This window comes from Hemicordylus capensis, chromosome 6 (assembly GCF_027244095.1).
Source record: "Hemicordylus capensis ecotype Gifberg chromosome 6, rHemCap1.1.pri, whole genome shotgun sequence".
NCBI lineage: Eukaryota > Metazoa > Chordata > Lepidosauria > Squamata > Cordylidae > Hemicordylus > Hemicordylus capensis.
The window spans coordinates 116,108,222-116,135,136 of record NC_069662.1 but is presented as its reverse complement, the minus strand read 5'-3'; the positions used below and the strand labels follow the sequence as shown (position 1 = coordinate 116,135,136).

The 26,915-nt window shown below is 42.4% G+C and overlaps 1 protein-coding gene across 4 annotated transcripts in view; it reads left to right on the top strand.

Annotated features, from left to right (window-relative positions):
• Positions 1-5,305: 5,305 nt before the first annotated feature.
• Positions 5,306-26,915, top strand: part of TAX1BP1 (Tax1 binding protein 1) — a 61,065-nt gene continuing 39,455 nt past the window's right edge. For 2 of the 4 annotated variants that reach the window (XM_053265042.1, XM_053265039.1), the window contains exons 1-4: positions 13,096-13,276; positions 21,158-21,260; positions 24,128-24,315; positions 25,796-25,954. In XM_053265042.1, the coding sequence (XP_053121017.1) occupies positions 13,100-13,276; positions 21,158-21,260; positions 24,128-24,315; positions 25,796-25,954 (627 nt within the window). In that variant the 5' untranslated portion in view covers positions 13,096-13,099. Of the gene's footprint in view, positions 5,449-5,729; positions 5,937-13,095; positions 13,277-21,157; positions 21,261-24,127; positions 24,316-25,795; positions 25,955-26,915 lie in introns of those variants that run through there. The other 2 variants (XM_053265040.1, XM_053265041.1) reach the window with 2 other exon arrangements.

The following is a 26,915-nucleotide window of genomic DNA, read 5'->3' as shown; positions in this document are numbered from 1 at the left end:
AGCAAGTGATATATTTATAACCTTAGAAAAGCCCAAAAGGTTATTTTGTCTAATCATCGCAGTTATGCAGAGAATAATAGAATTCTAGAGTTGGAAGGTACCTTGGCTGTCTTCTAGACCAATCCCTGCTCAGTGCAGAAATCCGTAGAACATTGCTATGCAGTCATAGGAACTTAGGAACCTGCCATGTACTGAGTCAGACCATAGGTCTATCTCACTCGATATTGTCTACACAGACTATACAGGCAGCGGCTTCTCCAAGGTTGCAGGCAGCCCTATCTTGGAGATACCAAGGAAGGAACTTGGAACCTAGATGCTCTTCCCAGAGCAGCTCCATCCCCTAAGGGGAATATCTTACAGTGCTCACACTTGTAGTCTCCCTTTCATATGCAACCAGGATGGACCCTGCTTAGCTAAGGGGACAAGTCATGCTTGCTACCACAAGACCAGCTCTCTTCCAGTCATCAACATCAGCCTGCCATCTAGTGCTACGTCAGATGTTCAGCTTCTCAAAACTATACTACAAGAAGGAAGTGTCTGAAAAAACTTTCAGATGGCTTAAAATAAGAAAATCCCAACAAAAACAAATAATGCAAAGTCAGGATTCTTGACAGAAGATTCTTGGTGGTAAGCAATCACTTTCTTCTCCATGTAAAATGGACAAAGGCAGCAAGAGACAGCCAGCTCCATGAGCCTTTCTGCAGTTTCTTCTGCTCCCTCTCTGGAGCGAGAACCCTAGAACATATTACCACTTGTCAGACACCAGAATTGTGGATGTAGAGAGGGCTGGCACCAGCACCTAAACTCCTATAAAACTTTAACCTAAATATTGTACATTTAAATTATTATTTAAATTATATGCCACTTTAGGAATCTGTTCAGGTTGAAAAGCAAGATAGAAATATAATAAATAAACAAGGCCTTATGATAGCCTGTGACTATTTATTATTTATTTATTATATTTCTATACTGCCTGATATGTACATCTCTAGATGGTGTACAAAATTTAAAATATTAAAAATCAACACAGATTAAAATACACAAGACACAATAAAACCAATAGTATATAACAGTTATTAAAACAAATTATTAAAATTAATTCTAATCAAAAACTTGCGAGAATAGGAGAGTCTTGAGGATCTTCTTGAAAACAAACAGAGAAGGAGATGCTTTTATTTCAGCAGGGAGCATATTCCAAACCTCTGGGGCAGCCACAGAGAAAGCCCAGTCTTGAGTTCCCACCAGATGAGCTGGTGGCAACTGTAACTGGACCTCTCCAGAAGATCATAACAGGAGGCCAGGTTCATGACAAAGGAGGCGCTTTCTGAAATAGCCTAGACCCAAGCCATTAAGGGCTTTAAAGATAATAACCAGCACTTTGTGTTTCACCTGAAAACATATTGGCAACCAGTGCAGTTCGTTCAAAACCAGTGTTATATGGTCCCTTCATGTTGTCCCATAGACCAATCTGGCTGATGCATTCTGTACCAATTAAAAGGCAGCCCCACGTAAAGTACATTACAGTAGTCAAGTCTGGAGGTTACCAGCATATGTACCACTGTTTTAAGGTCATTTACCTATAATGGCCAATTGCAGATGTAAGCTGGGATGCTTGCCCTTGTGCTATGTTATGAAGTAATAAATTTTAGTGGAAACATTTGCCCTGCTTCAGAGGAGGGCACCTCCAGCTTCAGAGGGAAGATGCCTCTAAATACCAGTTGCAGGGGAGTAATAGCAGGAGAGATGGTATGCCTCAGCTCTTGCCTGTGGGCTTCCCAGGGGCATCTGGTGGGCCAGTGTGCGAAACAGGATGCTGGACTAAATGGGCCTTGGGTCTGATCCAGCAGGGCTGTTCTTATGAGTGAACTGTACAAATGAAACTTCCTTTAATGCTACACCGTATAATATATGGTGTAGGCATTGAAGGAATAATTGGCTATACTAAGCCTTGGTCCTTTTTGTTCAAGCTATTTGAATTGATATTTAGTATAACAAATTGATAAAAATAGGCAAATAATTTGATGCATTTCCTGCTTTCCTCTCCTTTACTGTCAAATCAACAGCCACTCTGGGAATTCAGGCCTACAATGAAAGCAAAAAAAAAAAGAAAAGAAAAAAATTGTATTCATGGTGCATCTGTATTATACCACAGGAGTTACTGTTCAACTTATGCTACATCAGACAATAACAAAAACAACAAAACACTAAAGAGTGAATAAAGAGAAATAATACTAATGGGCAAAGAAAGAGATTATTGCAGACATTTACTCTGGATGAAAAGAACAATGGTAAACCAAACAAGCTACCACCTCTGCTTTAGAGATGTTAATTGCTCCCCTGATAAATGAAGGAAGCAAGTTTCACATTCATGACCACCTTGTTCCTAAGTCAGAGGTATCAGTATACAATAATTTCTTAGAATTATTGAGCTAATTTTTATATCTTTCAATGTTCTTTAAAAATTCAGAACGAGCAAGTTGTTGATGATGATGATTTGAAATTCCACACTTTTCAGTTTCTGTAGTCATAGGTTTATTGTAAGGCTTAAGACCATTTGCAGCCCAGAAAGGCTATTTTATGCTTTTTGGATTAAGAATGCATCATGTCATGTTTGAAGAAGTTGTATTTGCACTATTGTCCCACCTGCACAGAATGCAGGGACGACAGTATTAATGATCAGCCGCTTCCTATACATACCATCCATGTAACATAGAAAAACAGGTACATGTAATGGCTTCAAACATGGCAGAATGCTCTTAACTTGTAGGGCTGCCAACATTTCATTGCCAGAATGAGGGACACAGGTTTGGAGGATTGGCTGTGGGGCTGGCTGGGGGCGCTGGAAGGTGTATGCAGTGGTAATCAAGAGCCTGAGTATCACTGATGTATATGTAATTGAATTATATGCTATTGAATAAATGGGGGACAAATGCTGTCCCTATAGGGACCAACATTTCATCCCTAAAATGAAGGACATCCTGCATAATGAGGGACAGTTGGCAACCCTATTAACTTGCAGCTCCACGGCCAGATGAATTCAGTAGGGCCACGGCCAGATGAATTCAACAGGATTTCTTTTCCCAGAACCTGGGGCTGATGATTGTAAGACATCCAGCTCCACAGAAGTGGCTTGCATAAATGTGTTGCTGCTCCTGATGCCTAGAGTGCTAGGTACGAGGCTGGAAAAGAATTCCTGAGAGGCAATCTCATGCTGCGACAATAACAAAGACTTGTGGGTATTTTATGCATTACGCACAAAGGCTTATGCTCCAATAAGTTGGTTAGTGCTTCAGGTGCTACCAATCTCTCTTATTTAGTCTGGAAAAGGAAGGAGGTTGTAGAAAGTCTTACAGCCCAATCGTACATACCTAGGCTTACTCAGAACTGCATCCCACTGAATTATGTAGAACTCAGAAAGCAACCCTTTAACACATTTACTCAGAAGTCTAGCTCTGTTCAATGAGGCTTACTCCTCCTAGGTAAGTGTGCACAAGCATGTAGCCTCACTCTCAGTTAAGTGAGCACAGGATTGCAGCCCAAGGTTGCGCATCTGGGAGTGAGCACCATGGAACACAGTAAGGCACGGCTGCTCAACTTCTGCTCTCTACAACTCCCATAATCTCCGGCTATTGGCCACTGTGGATGGGAATTATGGGAGTTGTAGTCCAGAAGCATGGTTTTAAAGTTGGAAGAAGAAACATCAATAACCTGCGCTACACTGATGAATCACTCTGATAGCTGAGAATGCAGATGATCTGCAAGCTCTAGTAAGAAAGGTCAAGGAGCACAGTGAAAAAGTGGGACTACAATTAAATGTAAAGAAGACTAAACTAATGATAATGGGTACAGCAACCAGCCTCAGAATTGACGATGAAGACATTGAACTGGTGGATAGCTTCTGCCTTTTAGGATCGACCATCAACAGCACAGGATCTAGCAGTCAAGAAATACGCCACAGACTAGCACTGGGTAGGGTTGCAATGAAAGCCATGGAAAGGATATTTAGATGCCATGACGTGTCTATACCTACAAAGATTAGAATTGTTTGGACAATGGTTTTCCCCGTGACACTCTATGAATGCGAAAGCTGGAACTTGAAGAAGCAAGATAAAAAAAGCATTGATGCTTTTGAACGTTGGTGCTGGAGAAAACTTTTGAGGATACCATGGACAGCCAGGAAAACAAAGAAATGGACCATAGAACAAATCTAGAATTTTCACTGGAGGCACAAATGATCAGGCTCAAACTATCATACTTCAGACACATTATGCGAAGACCCAGCTTCCTTGAGAAGTCTATAATGCTGGGGAAAGTTGAAGGAAAGAGAAGAGGACGACCAGTGGCAAGGTGGATGGACTCGATTACGACAGCAATGAATGCACCACTGAGAGACCTTAAAGGCCAAGTTGAAGACAGATCATCCTGGAGAGAATCTATCTATGTGGTTGCTAAGAGTCAACACCAACTTGATGGCACTCAATCAATCAATCAGTTCAGAAACATTTGGAGGGCCTAAGTTTAGCAGGCCTGCAGTAAGGACTTGTTTCTTGAGCAAGCATACAGAGCAGAAGTAGGCAACCTTGGCTCTTGATCTGTAGTTGAACTACAACTCCCATTATCCCCAGCCACAATTTATTGATGGAGTTGTAGTTCAACAAGTTATAGTTTGTCTCAGGGATGATGGGAGTTGTAGTTCAACAACAACAGCTGGAGACAAACCAAGGTTGCCTACCTCCAGAGGTACTCTTATCCCTGGACTTCTGGGTCGATGTCCAGGGCTTCCACACCCCCTGGGGGCCCCCAAATCCTCTTTGGTCTGTCCTCGGTGGTGTGGTTGCCACAGGCCTGTGCTGCACCAGCTGGCCGAGTGTGACTGTGACCTATGCCAGGCAACCAACCAAGCATGACCTCTGCTTTAGAGAAAGAGTGAGGAAAGAAATATGTGGGAGGGGAATATGTTAAATTCTGTGATTAAAAATTTCTGCTAATGTATATTTACATATATATATATATACACACACACACACACACTTGTTTTATACATTCTTGTGAGTTCAGTTGCTGTTTGTGCCCCCAAGTTAGAAAAACTCTTGTGTATCATGGGGTGTATGCGTGCAGGGGGGTGATGCTTAACTGGCGGGGCGGGGGGCAAAGGCCTTTATGTCCAGGTTCCAAAATTACCTTGGTGCAACTCTGTCTACGTCTGATGCAGAGGATTGCACTATAAGCAGCCCAGCGGTGGGGAAAGGGTGGAAAGAAAAAAAACGTGGCAGGGAGGCAAGAGTCAAGAATGACGAGCTACGTGCGCTCGTTGCTTCCCAGCCGTCACGTGTCAGGAAAGCTAGATTTACGCACGCGGGGAGCGGAAGTGACGCGAGGGGGCTGGGCTGGGCTCTGAGGTGTTGATGGTGGCTGCGGTTGGCGTTGGTGTCTCCATCGTCCTCTCAGGTAAGAGGCCTAGTCAGCGGCTGTTTTCCCTGCCCGGCCGCGTTAGCTACGTAGCAGACTTGTCTGCTTCCTTCCCCGTCCCCTTATTTGAGGACTCGGCCCGCCGTGTCTGGGGTAATGACTGGCACCCGCCGAACCCTCTCCGAATTGGGCCGGCCGTTCCATATTAGCGTAGAGCGCTAGGAGGGGCGTGACGTGGGGGTGGGGGGGGGCCGGGCTGCTTGTGTAGGGCAGGAGAAAAGGAATGCGGGAGCTGGGAGCCTCCAGGGTGTCGAGAGTGAGGGTTGCGACACGGCGAGTCGTGGCGACGGAAGAGCCGGGCTGCCCCGGGTTCCAAGGTTATGCAAGGAGGGGGTGAGAAGGAGGACAGCGTCTCGCGCAGCAGCCCAGGCGGCGGAGAGTCTCGCGGCCCCTGAAAGGACTAACGCATCCGATGGCAGCGAGTTCTTCCGTGGGCCAAGAATGGAACAGCAATAAAAAGAGAGCGTGTGCGTGAGAGTGCCAGAGAGTTGGGGAAACACACTCCTTCGGCTTAACCTGGTGTGTGTCGCGCGTTACATAAGCTGTGAGAGGATTACAGCAAGAAGTCCTGGCTTGGAGGGAGAAACCGGAGCGAGAAGGGTGGCTTAGCTCTCTCGTCCCGCAGAAAGCGAGGATGTTGCGGGGAGAGAACAGGAGAACCTGTTCGGGAGACCGGCTGGACGCTGGGCTGTCCCGCAATAATAACCTTTGCGGCGAGGCTCGTGTAAAGTCCTTTGCCGCTGTCTGTCTCATCAGAGCAGTGTGTGTGTGTGGCTGAGGCTCGCAGCTTGGTCATTTTTTTCACTTTTCTGTAATAACTGCCAGTCTTTGGGGACAGGAGCAGGAATATATATTTTAGTGCAGTCTGTCTCATTAGTAATGCCGTTCTCTTGGCTAGAGTTCAGCCCCTCCTTCAAATCCGCTGATTTGAGCTGGGTAAACAAGCAGCCTTCTCTGTTCCAAACAGCTCTCATTTCAGCTAACTATGGCAGGCTGCAGCTTGCAATCTCCAGAGGGATTCTTATGCTTGCAAACAAAGCAATTGCGGTTCTCTCACCCGCACCTGACACTTAGCAATACTGTGGCTGCAGCTTCTAGACAAAATAGCAAAGTTTCCTTGTTGGAATGAACTTGGTCTGTGTAAGTTGATTTTGTGTTCTTAAGTTACAGATTCCACTTATAAATTGGTTAGAAATAAAATAATTAAATTTTGGGCATGGTGTTCCTTGGCATATTCATTCATCTTGGATTAAAGCAACTACTGAAGCTTCATACTAGCATCATTTTTGATATCATGAGTTCCTTATCTTTAGTATCTTACAGCACAATCCTATGCAGATTTACCCAGAAGTCTGCCCCTCTATGTTTATAACAAAACATCATTCCAAGTAGCCGTGCATAGGTTTGCAGCCTTAAAATGCTAGTTGAAATGGTTCGAATTATTTATGAACACTTCTTTAAACACTCTTGGTTAAACTTTGTTTTAATCTCTTGAACATTTATCTTTACTGTGATGTATTCACAGTGGAAACCAGGAGAATTCATTTATTCATCTTCAGGAATAGTACTAATGGGATATAAGTTATTCCAACACAGAAAATCTGCAGGAGTAGGCTGCACTATTGATGGTGTCGCTCTCTCTAGAGGAGAGTGTGCAAGTTTGTTGGTCTTTGGACTGTGATTTGGACTAATGTGATTAGTTCATCATCAGTCCACTGAGATAGCTGAAAGAGAAATGTGATGATGGGTGATTTCAGTTATTCTCATGTTGACTATATAAACATATATTCCGGTCATGAAGTGAGATAAAATGTCAAAGTATGATGAATAATTCTACTGTAGAACGTAGTCATGGGTTGACTAAGCCCAGCATTTGCTTAGAGGTGTAACTTTGCCAAATCTACATTATCAGCATTGTCATTGACACTTCTCCCTCTCACATTCATTCATTCATTTGATTTCCAAAAATGGCTCAGGTTGGTTTACACTGAGAAACAAACAAACAAGATGGAAACCTGTTCCCAAAGGGCTCACAATCTAAAAATAAACATAAGACAGACACCAGCAGCAGTCACTGGAGGTACTGTGCTGGGGGTGGATAGGGCCAGTTACTCTACCCCTACTAAATCAAGAGAATCACCACATTACAAGGTGCCTCTTTGCCAAGTTAGCAGGGGTTAGAACACCATAACACCAGCAGTTAGAACACTAGAACCAGGGGTCATCCCATGAAATTGATTGCTAGGAATTTTACGACCAACAAGCAGAAGTACTTTTTCACACAATGCATTATCAACTTGTGGAATTCTTTGCCACAAGATGTGGTGCCAGCCAACAACCTGGATGGCTTTAAGAGGGTTTTGGATAACTTCATGGAGGAGAGGTCTATCAGCATCTGCTAGTTGGAGGGCTATAGGCCATCTCCAGCCTCAAAGGCAGGATGCCTCGGAGTACCAGTTGCAGGGGAGTAACAGCAGGAGGAAGGGCATGCCCTCAACTTCTGCCTTAGGCTTCCAGCGGCATCTAGTGGGCCACTGTGTGAAACAGGATGCTGGACTAGATGGGCCTTGGGCCTGATACAGCAGGGCTGTTCTTATGTTCTTATTGTTCATATAAAAGTGGAAAATTGCTTTGAAAGCTCAACAAAGTCAACTTAATGTCAGAAGAAGAAATACATTTAAAAAGACCACACTCGTAGAACAAATGCAAGTTGAAAAATCAAGCAAGGAGAGAATTTGATGAGCAAATTTGCTGAGGGCATTAATAAAGCCTCCAAGAAATACTACTATAAATGCATGAGAAGAAAAATCAGCCAGGGATGTGGTATAACCTTTAAATAGTAAGGTATGAAAGTAGTACTGGAGGAGAACAGGGAGACTCTAGGGAGGCTAAATGGATTATTGTTGACACCTACTGTGGAAGGTAGTGGAAGAACTGGACCCCAGATCTGATGGTGCATCCCCCTAGTTTGGTTTACATGCCTGTAGATGTGTTTAGTGTGGTTGATGTGTCTGTGAGGGACAATCCAGGAATGAACCAAGGTTTAGCAATAGACTAGCCTAGGAAGTCCCCTAAAAGAGGAGGCGGCATGGAAAATGTCTTTGTACTTTTCAACTGGCTGCATGGTGTTCCCCAACTTGCTGCATGGCCAAATGTTCTGTAGTGTCAGGGATAATATCTGTGATGTTTTTTAATTCATCTTTGTGAGAGGATGGTTTATAGGGCCTCTACATCTGTGATTGCTTATGGATTTACTTGGGAGCTTGTCAGTGGATTGTGCATTTTTCAGGGTATGCCCTTGAGTAATTGAAGTTACTGGCAGTAGGGGGCCGAAGGATTTAAATTCATGTAGGTAGATACTTTCCGCCCCACCCCCCATGTTCCTTCTAACAGGGATTCCCAGATGTTGTTGACTGCAACTCACAGCATTCCCAGCAAAAGGCCATAGCAGCTGGGGATGCTGTGGGTTGTAGTCAACAACATCTGGGAATCCCTGTTAGAGGGAACACTGCACCCCACTGTGATAGTGCCAGTGCCCTGTGGCACACAGGGCTGTCTAGTTCATTCCTTTTGGGTGACAGGGTGAAGGCCTCTTTGCAAAGCTCCTGAGCGTGTTTGTGCAGATTAGCTCCTGCTCATTTATAAGAAATTCCTTCTTCACCAGATTATGTAATTTTCTGTAATTCTTCAATGGGCTCTGTGCATAATATTCTGCAAAATGTAGTGTTAGCCTTTGAGTTTCCTAGATGTCGTCCATCTTGTTCATGATGACAACAGCTGCCTTTTTATTAGCCTGTCAGAGTTATTTTGGAGGCTGTAGAAGGACTTGTGTTCCACGGGGCTGAGATTATGTGACAAGCGGTGCTGTTTGCTGATAACCTCTGCCTGGACACAGTGATGAAAGTATTTATGTAAAGATCCAGTTTGATATTGATTGAGGAGCTATGAAGGACTCCCATAAAAACTTCCTGTTAAAAAACAAAAAACAGAGCTCCCCTGAAATACCTGTTTTACCCATTGAGCTCAATAGTCCTCATTTTCTCAGTGATACTGTGTGCATTACACTTTTAGTTTCTGCATCACTCCCATAACTGTCATTTTATGTTCTATACTCAAAATTGCTACCATAGATTACAGTGTTGCTGCCAGCAATGCTTTTCTATAAGCTCCCAGGAGCCCCCTCGGTTGTGTTTGAGTCTCCAGGCTTGGAGATCTCACTCTGTATATGCTCAGGAGCATCACAGCATCGTGAGCTCTCCGTTTATAGCACATGGGGAGAGGTCACTTAGTGACAGTGGACCAGTTGTCCCTAGATTTGGCTCCTAAGCAGCAAATTGTAAAGTTGAGCAGATGCACTCCCTCCCTATGCTGGGATATTCTAAGTAGACCCCAGAAGTTGATTAAAAGCAGGTTAACTCTCTGTCAAGGCCACTCAGCCCTCCAAGTGAAGCACCTCCCCTCCTCTCATTTCACAAAAAGGATAGCAGCCAGCTAATTGCCAATTAGCTCAACAGGAAGAGCATAGATAAGACTTGTGGAGCTAAATCTCCCCCCTCACAAAAGAGGTTGAGTCAGCGCTACGGACCTAAGAGATGCACCCATTAAAAGTACTGATTGGATTACTGGACCTTCTGTCCATGCAGATTTCCCTTCTCAAGTCTATGCACTCTGTTTTTATTACAAAAGCCTTGGCATACCTTAGCAATTCCTACATTATTACACTCAGGAAGAAAGATCAACAATGGGATCCTTGCTGGTCCTACCCAAAACACCTGTCCGACAAAAAAGGCTACTTGGAATGAGCCCTGACAATATGTATTTGGGTATAAGAATTCCCAGTTACATGATCCAGTGTGCTCCTTGCAATCTTTGTGTGTTCTATGCACCACCTACTGGAGTTACCAGCAAGATTTTGGGCAATTTACTATCCACAGGCCACCATGCAAGGTGGAAATTTGGTGGAAATTTGAATCTTATCTCAGTCCAGTCATCTCCTGAGTCCACAACTGTGTGCTAATTAAAACTAACGTGAAACTGTTCCTTTCTGAGCTAATTTTCCCATGCAAGCCTAAAAGGTAGATTTCGGGGAGTTCGCCAATCACCCAGGGGCAGTTTTATTAACAGTGTCTACTTTTAATCTCTCGAGTATGGAGAATGAAACACCATTTTCATGCTTTTACTGACAAGATTGTAAGGCAGGCAGTTCAAGCCTATGAAGTTGAATAAATCCAGTAAGCATATCTGGCCAATAATCCCCATATTAGTATTATCGGCAGTAATTCCGGAATTGATAGAAGAAGGCCCGAGAGTCCAAACTTGGATAGAGCCCCCTGGCATTGGTTCCAAAATGAAATGCATTTCTGTTAGGCTTATTGGAAAACACACAACCCGTGCATGTACATAATTTACATTTAAAGTTTATAGCAAGTCACTGCTGCTGCTTCCACCACCCATTGCTACCAACAGCCATTGGCTGCTCTGCTCTTCTAGCCAGCCATTCTTCAGGGCCGTGCCTGTACTCTATTGGAGGCTTCTAAGGCTGGCCCCACTCCCATCACTGATTACTGCCCCCCCACGGCCTGCTGGCCCAGTTACTGTGACAGATCCTGCTCCCACAGGCTAGCAGGCCTCCAGTGATGATGCTTCTTTGGTGACACCAAAGGCTGTTCTGTTGGCAAAGGCGAGGGAGCGGTAGAAGGGCCATTTTAAAGTAAATGCCATTTTTACAGCACTGAGGAGTCATGGGGAATTGTGAAGATTGTAGTTCCTCTAAGTGGTGCAGCCTTGTGGGGTTCAGATAGTATTAATGGTAAAATATTGGGTCAGTGCCAACCTGATAATAACTACAGTGTTGGGGGGGCTATATTGGCCTTTTCTATTGATCCCCCCATAAGAAGCTTATATTATTTTTAAAAGAACACTTAAATGAAACATTCATGTATGTAAACACATGTCCTTTGAGTTTAAGTGCTATGATATGACGTTGTGTGTCCAATTATTAACCTGACTCTGAAGAAGTCGGGTGGTGGAGAAGGGAGTGCAGCAGTTCATACACTGCTTTACTCCATAAATGCAAAACAGCAGTGTATTTTTCTTCTTTCCTTGGAAGGAAAATAATATGGTTGAACAGAATCTTTCTTGCAAGCTGCTTCTTCCCTTCTCTTCCTTCATCCATTCACGCCATTGTAAGGGTTTTTCCTTGGCAGTTGCATATATACTGAAAAATTATCAGTGCTATACCAAGATTGTGAACTTGAACGATGTTCAACATTTGTTCAATACAAATGAACTTGAACTGTGTTTGTGAACTTGAACTATATTTGTTCAATTAGTCCAATACTGTATACAATTCAAATAAAAGCAAAAAAAAATTATTTCTCCAACAGTGTAGGAGGTTGTCATTCCTACAATAGGTTAATCGCTCCTACTTGCTCCAGAGACAGGAAGGTGTCAGATCAAACAGGTCACTGTCCCAGCCTCCCTACCCAGCAGGAGCTCCCTACCCCCTGCTCCTTGTCTGTCTTGCACCAGATCAGAAGTGCCAAGAAGGAGTTCCTGCTCCCAAGCCTGCAGCCTCTGTTTTCTTTTTCTCTTCTGCCTCCAATCTTTGGTGAGACCTTTCCCTCTCTTCCTTGTATTCCCTTTAAATCATTTTTTCTTACTTCCTTGGTTCTTTCTCTGCATTACCCTGTTCCTCCCCATGGAGCTTGTCCAGCCAGGGGATATCCTGGCAGGCTCTCCCTCTGAGGAGCCTGTTCCAGTCAGTGGGGAGCCAGGTTTTAATTGTAAACTACCCATAGGTTTTATAAAGGACAATATAGAAATATGATAGATATATATGCAAATGATTGCAGCCACTAAGTGTAGTATAGGAAAAATAAATACACACATTTGTGAAGCTGCTAAGTAGTATTGGATAAAATTGTACTCTTTCCTTACTAGATTATGAATATATCGACCGTCTTGGGCCTACTACATTCTTGCACGAAGATGTATTTATTTCATTTTTATTTTGCCTTTCCTCCCAAGTGTGTCAGGGTTTCCTTCATGGTTTCTTTTCCCACCCTATTTTATCTTTTCAACAACTCTGTGAGGTAGGCTAGGCTGAGAGATAGAGGTGATCCAAAGATTGTCATCTGACACTTTATCCACTACTCTATACTGGTTCCCATACACCACATAATGCTGGTAGAGTGCTGGAAGGAGAAGGGGACAGACAGAAGCAAGCTGTATAATAATTAGGGATGTGCACAGAATGGGATTTGCATTCCATTCCAAGCTCAAAACAGAACACAAATGCCCGGAACATTCTGTCGGAACAATTGGCCAAGCCAATTGTTCCGACAGAATGTTCCGGGCATTTGTTGGCTTGATTGGTCGAGTTATGCAGAGAATGCCAGTTTAGTAGTGTGTGGCAGGGTATGGTGCAAGCCTCCTCTTCCCTAATAGATAATAGATGTATTTAGGTATACAGTTAAAACTGAACTAAAGAGAGCACCCAAACTGTCCAGCTGGTTTTCTCACATTTAACTTCCTTTCCTAGGACTTTAGAGACCACACACTTGGTGACAATATGTATGATTCTAATACTATTTGCTCTAACAGGAGTTTAACATTATTTTACAGAACCATGTCATCCTTTCAAGAAGTTCCATCTTCAAGCAATGCCCTGCAGACTTCAAATTTTGCCCATGTGATTTTTCAAAATGTAGCAAAAAGTTACCTTCCTAATGTGCACCTTGAATGCCATTATACACTGACGCCATATATACGCCCTCACCAGAAAGATTGGGTTGGTATCTTCAAGGTAGGCAAGCTTTAAAATAAAATAATCAAAATGTTTGTGTTAAATATTTGGTGGGATGTGTATCCTAGTGAGGTGGCATAAGTTGTGAATATTTTCTTATAATTATATGGCCATTTTATTTTTTAATTATTGTAGCTGAACTTCTGTCTTTCTTGAGCAACACTAATGTTTCATAAAATTGTATAGCTGAAAAGTGCCAGCAAGTTACTGAATGCAAATTCCAACCCTAAAGTAGAATCCTCCACATATCAACTCCAACAAGTCAGCTTAATCCATACCATAGGGTAGCATAACTGAAAAAGTATGAGCATATCACCATTTGAGAGGATTTTGTAGAACAGGTAAGGTATTTGTGTAGACATCTAAGATAAGATATAAAATGTTGACATATTGAGGGGTTTGATGCTGAGGCTTAATGCAGTTTAAAGGCATCTCTAACTGGATTAAAGCATCTCTTAACTTTGCTGAGAATTGGCCAAGACAAAACTTGATGAAATCAATTTTCTCTGAGATATAAGGATTCTGAGTTCCATTTTGCCTAATCTTATGTATAGCAACTTTTATTTGGAGTGTACTGTTCTGTGAAATTGTCTTTCAGCCTGACACAAAATTCCTAGGGTGGATTGATATGTTCTCAGATGGTACCTGAGATTGAGAGGAGAAGTTGGTTTCCTCTGAGTGTGCGCTTCCCCACATGAGCTTCTACTTTCACTCCAGATTCTGGTATTTTGAAATTAGTTTGGTTGTGAGAACCTACCAATTTAGGCATATCAGAAGCTGGAGCGGAAGTAGAGTCTCACATGGGGAACACATTCTCCTGGGGAAGTATCTACTCATCCTAGTCTCAGTGCTGCCCAAGATGTGATCCTGCCTATAGTGCCCCTATAATCGGTCAATGTTAAAGAGTTGCACAAGAAGCTGGATTCATGGATGATCTTTAAAGTGTGATCCACTGGGTATTCATAAGCCTGGCTACTGTGCCTGCTCAGGACCTTGTGGGGTAGAACTCTATAGCTCCTCATATGCTCTAATTGTGTCACACGCCAGTAAGACCATTAATTTGGCGGTTAGAGTGCCAGTCTTGTTGGTTTTTCCCCCAACCGCCTTAGTATTCGCCTCGTCAGACTCTGTACCTTGTCAGATAGCTTCTGTAAGACAGCATTTTAAATTATTGGCTTTGATTCAGACTGTACCTTGGATTTTTCTCTGTATTCTGATTTGGACGTGACTTGGAGGACTTATTCTTGTGTTTTGACTCAGACTGTTTTAGACAGTGCTTTCAATTTTGAGTTTTGGCTGCGGTTTGTGGACATTTTTTTGGCTTTGACTCGGACTGTGTTTGGCTACCTCTTTTTTCTAATGAGTGCAAAGAAAACTTTTAAAAGGTGCACTAAGTATGGTGCAGTGTTGCATTCGAGCGATAGCCACAGCCTTTGTTTAATTTGTTTGGGAGAGGATCACAATACTTCCGCCTGCAGTATTTGTGCCTTGTTTTCACATCAAACAAAGAAAAGTAGTACTCTTTGAGGGCTGCTTTATATGAGGATGCCCTTTGTCCTGCCAGTCCACGACTGCATTCTCCTCAGTCAGATATCACCTCAAAGATGTCGAAGCCACTGATTTCGACTCAGCATAAGCCTTCTGCATCGGTCGTGCTTCCGGTGTCGGAGGCATATGTTTTCAAGCAGAGGTCTTGGCATATTCCTCTTCCCATAGGGAAAATAAGAAGCGCTCCTCTGAGATTACTTCACATCATTCTCACTCTGTGAAGAAGGCAAAATTTTTGACCAGAGTCAGTTGTTTTGACATCAAGCCATCATTCATCATCGACGGCACCAGGAACTTCGGCCTTGGATCATCATACATCTTCTCCAGCAATAGCTCAGGCTATTTGTCGGTCTTTCACATTGACTGCAACATCATTGACGCCCAAGTTGACATCGAGTAGTAAGGTGAGCTCTAAGCCATCTAAGCATTCGGCTGTGTCAGTGTCGAAAGTACATTCAACATCAAAGCCAACACTGCCAAAGCCTGTGTCTAGAACTCTATCCAGTGTTGCTCTCGATATCATAGCCAATATCAAGGCTATTAATTTGATGCAATCTGAAGATATTAAACCATCGAATACACTGTTGGTCCTTACTTGACTCAACTGAAACAACTCCTTCAAAGTTCAAAGGATTTTTGAATTGGGGTTAGATGTTGATGAGGACTCTGAATAATTTGCCGTTACAAAAATCCTGTCCATGTGTCCTTTGAGGCATTACTCTCCACAACATCACTGTGGTGCTGCTGGGGATGGTTGGGGTACACAACTTTTCAAGCACCATCTTGTTCTTGCACTGATCTGTAGTCACCGTCTACGCATGGGTACCCCTACCGTTGCCAGCAGTGATGCTATGGCCCAGTCGGGACCAGAGACCATTGTTTATCTTCAGCATTGCCCTACGATTATGAGAAGTTTAAGCACTAGAAAGCACAGAAGGCTTTACTATGCATTTCGCCTGCTAGATCTCCTTTGCAGCAGCCTGTTTCTCAGGTAACTGCACCACCTGTTGTTCCATCACAACCAGCTCTGACTGGCAGATGTGCATCCTACATCTAAGTATGAAATGAGATCTATTCAAACCTCATCTGTGCCTTTAGAAGAAGTTCCTGAAAAACTTCTGTTTCTGTACAGGCTCAGTTTTTGCTACAAGATTCTGCTCTGGAGTCATCAGAGGAGCATTGCATTTCTGTATCTGACTCGGAGGTGGGTTCAAGTGTAACTGAACCCCTTTCTGAAATTTCTCCGGATGATACTGTTCCAACAAGGCCTTTAGCTTCACCAACTGAAGAGTTGAAGTCTTATCATGTCTATGTTACTGAGATGGTGGCTGCATTAGGTCCACTGTTCTCTCTAAGGTGTGTGCATGTGCATGCGCACACACAAGTTTTTTGATGTCTGCTCAGTTAATTTTAGATCCCACTCAGGTTGAATCAGGACTGTCCCACTCTGAATATACGTTCGCACACACTGCCTTAATACTGCCACCTAGAACAAAACTCATTCCACACACAGATGAAAAAAATTAGAGAGAACATAGATTGGGTCTGGTGATACAAAAGCAAACAACTGAAATACCTGATCCAGTCTATAATTTTATTGCTAAGGAGCAGTCTGCTTATCCAGTAGCTCTTCTAGTGTTGCCACTGATTGCAAGAGTGCCTCAGTCATCTTGGGAAGTGGCTGCTAACATCTAAAAAGTGTGAGGGGCTTTATTGTATTCAGGAAGGGGAGTGGTTTTCTATTGAAACATCCTACACCTAATTCATTAGTGACCGACTGCATTACTTCAAATAAATTCTCATTCTGTGCCTGCAGATAAGGAATGGCATAAAGTTTTGGAAGACAATTATATTCTGTTAAGATGGCTAATTATCTTGCCTGTATGGCAAAATACCATCATTCTGTTTGGGAAGATGTTTACAAAGAAATTAAGGATATACCTGAGGAATTCAAGATAAGTTTAAACAGGCTTATGCCAAATTTGTGTATCTAACAAAACACAGCAATGTTTTAGCTGTACTTAACATCTTGCAGAGAATGAGTCAAGTTGTCTTGCAACTAGGGTATCCATATGCCGCCATGCCTGGCTACGTTCTGCCAAATCTACAGGAAGATACGAAAGAGAAGATTAGGCAGCTGCAATTTGCTGGCAAAGGCCAGTGAGACAACAGACGAAACAACAGAAAAATGTAACAAATCAAAATGCCTTACAAAAACCTTTATAAGTGCTCAATCTTCTTATGTTCAGAAATATTGAAGGTATGGAAAGACATACCTTTGTGTGTGTGTGTGTGTGTGTGTGTGTATGTGTTCTTTAACCGAAAATAAAAATAAAAATGGAAAGACAACTCAATCCTATAGAACCAATTATAGAAAGGACTTCCAGAAGCAGCAGCACCAGTCTTCAAGGAAACCATATCAGCCCAAAGGGAAACAAGCATCCCATGGAAAGCCCCAAGATGCTCCTAAGCAGCATCTTTGATTGCAAATTGCAAAGTCTCTCCACTGATTCCACTTGCTTCATCTTTTTCAAGAAGTATCAGGCTAGATCAGTTTGCACCAGCATGGCACAACTTAACATCAGATGCTTGGGTGTGCCAGATCATCAACACGGGCTATGCCATAGAGTTCAGGAGTCTGCCATGCTTCCATGGAATAAAATGTACACCTACAACTCCTGTCTTGCTTGAAGAGGTGAAGGAATTATTGGAAAAGGGGACAATTTCCCTCATGAAGTGGAGAAGCCAGAAAGGGGGATTTTATTCCCAATGTTTTCAAGTGCCAAAGTAGATGGGTGTGTGAGACCCATTATGAACTTCCATGTACTGAACAAGTGTGTCAACATGAAGAAGTTCAGAATGATATCGTTGCAGAGTATCCTGCCCCTCCTGAGCAAGGAGGAGTAGTTTGCAACTTTAGACTTAAAAAATGCTTACTTTCATGTTGGCATCCAACCAAACCACAGGAGATAACTGTGTTTCATAGTGGGAGATGCAGAATTTCAGTACAACGTATTACCCTTTGGACTTGCCACCGCACCAAGGGCATTTACAAAATGTATGGCTCTGATCATAGTACATTTGAGGATAGAAGGGGTCTCCATATTTCTGTATCTGGATGACTGGCTGATTACTTCAAAAACAGTAAATGAGTTAGACCCAGTGTGTGCTGAATCTCCTAGAATCACTAGGAGTTCATGTAAATTAGAAGAAATCTCACCTAGAATCCAGTACATTGGTGCGGTTCTGGTTGCTCAGGTTTTAAAAAGCATTCATCCATGGAAATAATTATTTTGCTGAAGGAGCTCATACAATCCTGGAATCAACCACATCAACGGGCCCATTGAATACAGCATTTGGGACTAATGGCTTCATGCGTAACGACAGTGCCGTATGCATGGCTGAGAATGTGTGTACTTCAAATGTGGTTTCTCACTGTGTTTTGTCCAAATGTGGCCAGCCAGCAAAAGACCGTGGATATACCACTACATGTGCAGCACTCCTTACAGTGGTGGGCAAACAAGCAGAACCTGTTGACAGGTGTTCCATTCGAGACGTCGGAACAAACCATAACTTTGACAACAGATGTGTCAGTGTTAGGATGGGGTGCACATTGTGCAGGTCACAAATCCCAGGGCGTTTGGAACACAGAACAAAGAAATTTGCACATAAACTTCTTGGAGCTGATGACTGTGTACCTTGATTTGAAGTCTTTCATCCACTTCTGACTAGTTGGATAACCCAACTGCCATTGCTTATCTAAACAAGCAAGGTGGGACTGTTTTCTCACTCCTCTAACTACTCTGAGCATCCACATATGGAATTGGTGCACAAAGTGTCAAGTTCATCCAGTATCAATCCATATCAAAGGGGTGCTCAGTACTCTTGCAGACAGTCTGTCATGTGCAGCTAGCTGTTCAAGCACACAAGTGGGGTAGAAGACTATATAGATCAGATCTTAAAGAACTGGGGCTATCCAAATACAGATTTGATTGCAACCCTAGAGAATCGAAAAATACTGACATACTGCTCAAGGGCAGGTCAGGAATTACGCTCTCAGGTGGGAGTGCGTTTCAGAGATCGTGGAGGGATCCTCTACTGTACATTTTTCCTCCATTGCCATTAATGGGCAGGGTACTCGCAAAAGTTCTGCAAGAAGAGGCCTGCTGCATCCTGGTGGCATTTTGATGGCCATGACAGCTGTTGTTTATGACATTGCTGTGCCTGTCTTGCACGACTTGGCGACTACTGCTTCATCGAGATCTGTTATCACAGGACAAAGAAAGGGTGTTAAACCCGAACCTTCAGATAATGAAGCTGATGGCATGGAGGATAGGGTTTTGAGGAGGATACTCCTCAACACGCATAAATCCTCTACTAGAAAATCATATTCCAGCAAGTGGAAGCTATTTACCATCTATGCTTCTGCTAAGCACTTTTTGCCTATAAAGGCCATGGTGAAAGAGGTTCTCTTGTACTTGAGCTCTTTAAAAAAAACATGGGCTTGGCAAATTGTCTATTAAAGTACATTTAGCAACAATCTCTTTGAAATTACCAGGTTGGGATGGAAAGACAATTTTTTTCGCATCCTGACTGCAAGAGGTTCCTAAGGGGATTGAATAACATATTCTCCAGTCTATGAACCATTAGAACAGTGGAACTTATCTTTAGTTCTATCTGCTTTGACCACAGCTCCCGTTGAACCTTTAGCTACCACTCTTTGAGACTTTTAATTCTAAAGACTGCTTTTTTGGTTGCAATTACTAACTCTGGAAGGGTTAGTGAACTGACTGCCTTAAGAGTGGATGTGCCCTATACTCAGTTTTACCCTAAAAAGGTGGTTCTGAGAACAGATCCTAAACTTTTGGCAAAAAGTAGTTTCAGACTTTCATTTAAACAGAATAATTTTACTGGTTTCCCCCCAGGATCCGGAGTCTGCCTTGAATTGTGCCTTTCACGCTTTAGATGTTCACAGGACTTTATTATACTATCTTGAGAAAACAAAAGGTGATATGTCAGATGACTTCTCCTTTTGTGGCCTACAAGGGCAGACACCCGGGAAATGTCATTTCAAGGCAGTGTATGTTGCACTGGCTTGTGGAACTAATATTCCTTGTATATAAGATACAGGAGTGACTCTAACACTTACTGTTAAGGCACATTCTACAAGGGCCTATACATCCTCAGCTGCACATCTGTCAGGAATTAGGATGCAAGATATATGTCAAGCGGCTACTTGGTCTTCAAACCTGCCCTTTGTGAAGCATTATGCTTTGGATGTAAGAATGGCTGCTGCAGTGAGTTTTGGAAGGAGTGTATTAAACAGGGCCTTGCAGTAGTAGCTTTTACTGCACCCACCTGCCTGGGTAAACTCGTTAATCACCCAGGCTTATGAAAACCCAGTGGATCACTTTAAAGATAAACAGCTTGCTTACCTGTAACTATTGATCTTTAAGTGATCCTCGGGTATTCATAAAACCCTCCTTTCCTCCCCCTGTGGTAAGCTTATGTATGAATTAACCTTTTCTGTTGTTCAGTGCTGTCATTCCAAGTTGCAGGATAATAATCTCATGTGGCGGTCACCAGGAACAGCCAAGATCAGTGCTCTAACTGCCAAATTAACAGTTGTACTGGCACGTGATGCAGTTAGAGTGCATTAGGAGCTATATAATTATACCCCACAAGGTCCTGTGCAGGTGCAGTACGCAGGCTATTGAATACCTGCAGGTCACTTAAAAATGAATAGTTACAAGGAACCTGTTTTTCTGTTCAGAGATTCACAGATAAGTATGGACGTTGCATAAGATCTGTTGGTTTTTATCAGGGTTAGGGTGGAAAATTAAGACTGGCCAGATCAAGAGTGAGTACATACAAGTCTCGGCTCCTTATATTAAGGTTTTATATTTTTACCTCATACTGATCTCCACCTTGCCAGTACAGCAGCTTGATATGATTAGGCTAATGAAATGGATGCTAAAAGACCTAGCATCTTGGTCAGCAACTAGTTTCTGCCACTGCCAGCATTTTAACATTAGGTAAGTGACTGCTGTGTAACTTTCCTGCTGAGTTCATGCCAGTGGAGCTCACCAAGCCATAAGCTGAAAGGAAGAGGGAAATAGGGAGCTTCCAAAGAGCTTAATTGGATTGCAGTCTATAATAATGGGAAGTAATAGAGGATTCTTGAATGGTTATGTAATAGTAACACAAATGATTCCCCTCATTTCCGTCTTGTGGCTGTGTTTTCATGTAATACAAATTGGAACAATAATTACTTAGTCACTCATGCCCTAACTGCTTAATTGTATTGTTTTAAGTTTGGTATTTTTATTTTAGGTTGGCTGGAGTACTGCACGAGACTATTATACATTTCTTTGGTCACCTATGCCTGAAAATTATGTGGAAGGATCAACAGTTAATTGTGTGCTATCTTTTCAAGGTAAATAGAAAGTATTGGGGGTGTCTGCCTGGTTTGATTCTAAGTTGCTTGTTAAGTACTTCAAAAATGAGCAGAACGGCTACATGACCTGTTGTATCCCCAGGTCTTTTGTGTCTCTCTTTATTTACGTAATGTAATGAATGGAATGGGGAGTAATGCCTTAGACAGGTCCAACCTGCACTGCATCATTGGGTAACAACCACCAAGGACCCAGGTCCTTCAGGCCCATTGCCAATCCCCAAATACTATCTCTGCCACTATAGTCTTTATGCAGTGGTGGTGGGACAGTTCTTGTGGCCCAGAGAGTTGCTCCTTTGTTGCTACTGCCTCTCCCATTCATGAGGGTAAGCTCCACCTTGAGTTTAGGGAGGGGTCCAGGTGGGCCCTTTGTAGTGGCTTTGTAGCCTTCCTCTGGAGCAGGGCTGTATAACTTTGGCCCTCCTGCATATAACATAAGATCAGCCCCAAGGCCTATCTAGTCCCGCATCCTCCTTTCACCCAGGGGCTTACCAGATGCCTCTGGGAAGCCCACATGCAACGAGATGAAGGCATGCCCTCTTTCCTGCTACTGTTCCCTTGCTGTTTGACTACAACTCTCATAATCCCAGACTGTGGCTGAGGATGATGGGAGTTGTGGTCAAATAACAGCTGGGGGGCCATGGTTGTGCAGCCCTGCTCTGGAGGGATTGCTGTCAAGAAGGCGAGAGCTTAAGTCTAGGCTTCGGGACATAGGACAGTTTGTAATGCAGCTTTGCCTTTGTCCAGTCCAAAGGATGGATAAATGCTTTCCCCTTCACCAGTAGGTTGGGTGGATGGGCCATGTTTTGGCTGCTTTCTGTGCTATAGATGTGGAAGCTTTGCCCTTGTGTGCTATTTTCCTTGGAGCTTGGGTTCAGGTGTTAGGCATTGCCTTTGCTTTCCTCTTCCCTCTTCAACCAAGTAGCTTTCCTATCTTTGAGTAGGACACAGCCATGAGCAAAGAGGTAAGATGCAGCCTGTCCTAACTTTGTCTAGGTAAGGGAGGTCAGTGTTTCTAGTTGTTGTCATGGGTTCCTAGCTATTCCTGTCAGAGATGAAGGTTCCTATGTGGTGTCAAACCCAGAAGTATGTGTGTGTTGCACCTCTCTTTTGCTGATGCATTTGTGCCTGTGATAAAGGCTGATTGGTTCATGAGTGTGGAGGAGAACTGATATTGTGGTAGTAAGCATGACTTGTCCCCTTAGCTAAGCAGGGTCCACCCTAGTTGCACGTGAATGGGAGACTTGATCAGAAGGTTTCAAGTTCCCTCTGTAGCATCTCCAAGATTCCTGTTTAATCATAATTTTCTAGTAAAATTACATTTGTGTATGATATAACCTTAATACATATTCATTACTACTCAGATGTAGATTTTACCTTTAGAAGGTAGGTAGACAATATATACAGCAGTTCTGTCCCCGTCCTGTCCCTGCCCCCTGCAACTTAAAATTGGGTGGTGATTTAGTACTAAAGCAGATGCGCACTTGCATGTTCAGATATGCTCCCTTCAGATCTGGATAGTGGTTCCAATGTCTATAAGGACTGGGTTCTGCGCCTGCGCAGACCATACTTCGGATAGAATTCTCTAGCTCCTCACGGCGCCCAACCGCCGGCAGCGCATGGCTGCAGTACCCTTAAACAGCGGTTAGGCGTCCCCTTTCCTCAGTTTCTTGTTGACTTGGTTGCACTGTTTGCATTTTGCATTCATGCCTGTCACCCACAGGTACAAGAACTTCACTAAGTACTCCCAAATGGGGTCTCTTACGGCCTTCTGTCATGATAAGGTGTTTCCATTCCATAATAAAGAGTACACTCAGATTAAGTTTCTCCAGACTGTGTTGTGTTCAATTTTTGTTTCACTTTCTATTCCTCTTCGCTGTCATTTGTATCCAGACTTCTCACTCACATCTGCGCTGCTCCCCCAAATTCTCTATTCATTGACCTTCTTTATTTTTGCAATTAGAGAGAGAGAGACGCAAGGGCTTGAGTGCAGATTAGGTCTGTTATCTTGCATCTCCACAGAATATAATTTGAGGTTATAAATATCAGGACGATATTTGGCTTAGGTTCATCTTTTTAAATTTTTTAAGAATATTTTAAAATCTGATTCAAATTTTAAAAACATCAATTTAAATTAAAAATAGTATTTTTTTTTAAAGCATTGATTATTTATTTGCCTTGGAGAAAAGGGAAGCTGGTGTGAGTTGCCAGTTCCCTGAGCTCTGTTTTGCCTTTGCTCTCCCCTCTCTATGTATTTTTATTATTTTAAAAAACTGGGCTAGTCAAAACAGAGGCTGCTAGGAGCCTGGCTCCTGTTTCAAAGGTAAGGAAACATCTGGGGATTGAGAGGAGGTTCTGGAGGAGGTACCTGTCCCTATATTAGTTCTACAAACCAAACATGCCAACCTAAGGTTTAAGATGTATCTAAATTAATAGTTATTATCTGCTTCAATCAATCAATCAATCAATCAATCTTTTTTATGGTCAGAGACGAGATTATCTGCCTATACTTTTGATAATGGAAAATATTTTCTATGTGATTGCTATTTTTCTTTGTAACAAGAAGTTTGTAACATTGAGCTTACTGTGTGTCTGCCCACATAAAATTTAAACCTGTAATAAAAACATAAACTTTATTACAATAAGCCATCAGCAGGTATAAAAATGAGTGTAATAACTTGCTGCAGTTTGTACTGGGAAGCCTTGAGCCTTGCTTTTTGAAAGCTACTAGACAATAAAACACTTACACCTTGTATTCTGGTGCTTAATTGAAATAAATGTCTTTCAGCTGCAGAGGTTATTGCAATAAATATGTTGGTATAAATATTTTAAATTGTGTTTGTCATCAGGCTATTATCTTCCAAATGATGATGGTGAATTTTACCAGTTCTGTTATGTGACACATAAGGGAGAGATCCGTGGAGCAAGTACCCCCTTTCAGTTCCGAACATCTTCTCCTGTTGAAGAATTGTTAACCATGGAAGATGAAGGAAATTCTGATATGTTAGTGGTGACGACAAAGGCTGGACTTCTTGAGGTTTGAATTGTAATTGTACTAGTAGCTGTGTATTTAATATAGAATATGGAGCTGAACTTCTGTCAAGTTAGAATTTTAAGTGCAAAATATGACATTTTGCAGGAAATACCATTTTGTAGAAACACCAATATTCTGGCAGTAGCTCCTACTTTCCTTGACATGTACAAATGTCTATCTGTCACCTAACACAAGTGAGTCTAATGGGAGCTGCTATTGGGTGTTAAAAAGTTTGGTTAAACAGATCTTCTCTACATTGATTGACCTCAGAGATTGTGTGTGTGTGTGTGTGTGTGTGTGTGTAAATATATATATTACTGACAGTTGCTCCCTGTGACTTAATGTGCTTTAAGTGTTTTAGAAAGCATTGCACAGTGGAAAAATAAAGGTTTAAAGCCTTTGTTAGGCATAAAGATGGTGTGTGGTGTCAGGATCACAAGAAAGGGTTCAGGGATGGTAAGGAACAATTGAGGGATTTGGCTTGAGGCCCTTTCCTTTCAGTCTATTTTGTGGCTTGGAACAGTGAATGTGGGGCAGGGCTAAATCAAAATGGGGTAAGCTAAAGATAACTTTGATATGAGCAAGGCTTGTCCCGATATTTATGAAATTGTTTCAGATCTTTTAACATGAAATTACTGAACGTCGCTGTCCCTGAAGGATACATTATATTTTCTAGAACTCTTGGAATGAATGAATGATAGAGCTCTTGGTGTTACTTGTATTTAAAATATATCTGGAAACTTTATGAAAATTGAAGTTTGATACTATCTGTTACTACGGTTGGTAGTATCTGCTTAATCTGAAATAAGACTGCAGCTGTGAATTCTAGAATGTTAGGTATCAAGTTTAAAATTTAAGATAGGAGGCCTAGTATTCCAGTTACTCTGCTTTCTTATTTTCCAGTTATTCTGCTTTCCTATCTTCATCTGCTATAGATTAATGCATCAGGAGGGAAGTCATGTAGTTTAGTTGGTAATGCTGTTGTGGTTCCCCCCCCCTTCAGCTAAACAAACAACAAAAGATAATGATGATCCATGTAAATAATTACATGGTCTATAAAAAAGAAAAAAATACAACAAAAAAGCAAAATCCCTCATATAATACTTGGGTGGTGGTGGATACTACCAAGAATTTTACTTATTAAACTGCAAACAATTGATTAGTGTTAGACCAGATCACTAAAAACCTGCCATCTTTGCCATTCCTTCAGGTGGAGGGCAGTTTCTCATTTCTAAATCATACCTCCAATAGTCTTTTCAAGCGTTATTTTGGGTGTCCAAAGCATAGGAAATTTTCTGTCGTATCAACTTCATTTCTCAATCAAATGAGAAATGTTTCACTGCCTTCAAAGCCATTAGCCATGAATTTAATAGAATGGGGTATTCAAGTTCATTATTCCAAAAGCCTTGAATATAATTAATATCAAGTCTTTTGGTGGTCTTGGAGTACTAACTACCTGCAATATTGGCTTTTGTTTGTTTAGTTCAAAATTGAAAAAACTATGAAAGAAAAAGAAGAACTATTAAAGATAACTGCTTCACTTGAAAAGGAAACCGTGCAACTGAGAGATCAAGTAGAAAGACTGGAAAAAGAACTTAGCCATGAAAAGGAAATATGTGATCAACTTGAAGCCCAGCAGAAGGTTAGTTCTACAGTTAACTAAAGCTGACATTAGGGTGTGCACCAACCAAAATTGCCGGTTCTTATTTGGACTGCATTCAAACTGAACTGCTGGTCCATGACTGAACCAGTCTGGGCCATTTGACCTAACCAGTTCAGCAGTTCGAGGGGCTATGCTTGTAAAGGGGAATCCGGAAAGGATTCACTATTACGAGCAAAGCGGGGGGATCCTTGAAAGGACTTCTAAAGGGTGGTGGGGGTGGGGGAGTGAGAAGGCACCTTTAAAAGTTGTTTAAGATTCTTACTGGCCTGGTGGTGGCTGCTCCTCAAAGCTCCCCTGGTGCAGCCCAAATGTGTAGTGCTCCCTCCAGCAACCCGCCTGCATGGTTCCGGCATCCATGTGGGTGGGTTGCTAGAAAGAGCGCTGCACAAGGGGGGCTTTGAGGAACAGCGGCATTTATTTTAAGGTTGTTCTCATCTAGGTCTCACAAATGGATGTCCAGAAACATTTGTATGCTTTTTTTCTTAAAACAAAAACACAACTCTGATAGTGCCCTATAACCTGACTCAGAATAGACACATTATACAGTCATCCCTTTAGCACTTAAAGCAGCCTAACTGAAGGTGCACACAAGGTGAGTGAGTGCACATTTGGGAGATAGTTCAATGATAAGACCATCTCCTTTGCATGCAGAAGGTCCTAGATTCAATCCCTGGCATCTCCAGATAGGTCTGGAAGAGATTCCTTCCTGAAACCTTGGAAAGCCACTTCCAGCAGACTCGCTTCTACTAACTGCCTTTATAGATGGTGGTGACTGAAGATTCCTTTTCAGCACACAGCTTGCCTCACTCTCCTAGGAAGGAGGAAGTCCCTTCAGTAGCCAGCTTTATTTGATAACAATACAGTAACTCATGGCACTAGCTGTTCCCTTTTTGCAACACCGGGTCTTTAGTGAGCAGACAAATGGGTGATCTTCGCATAC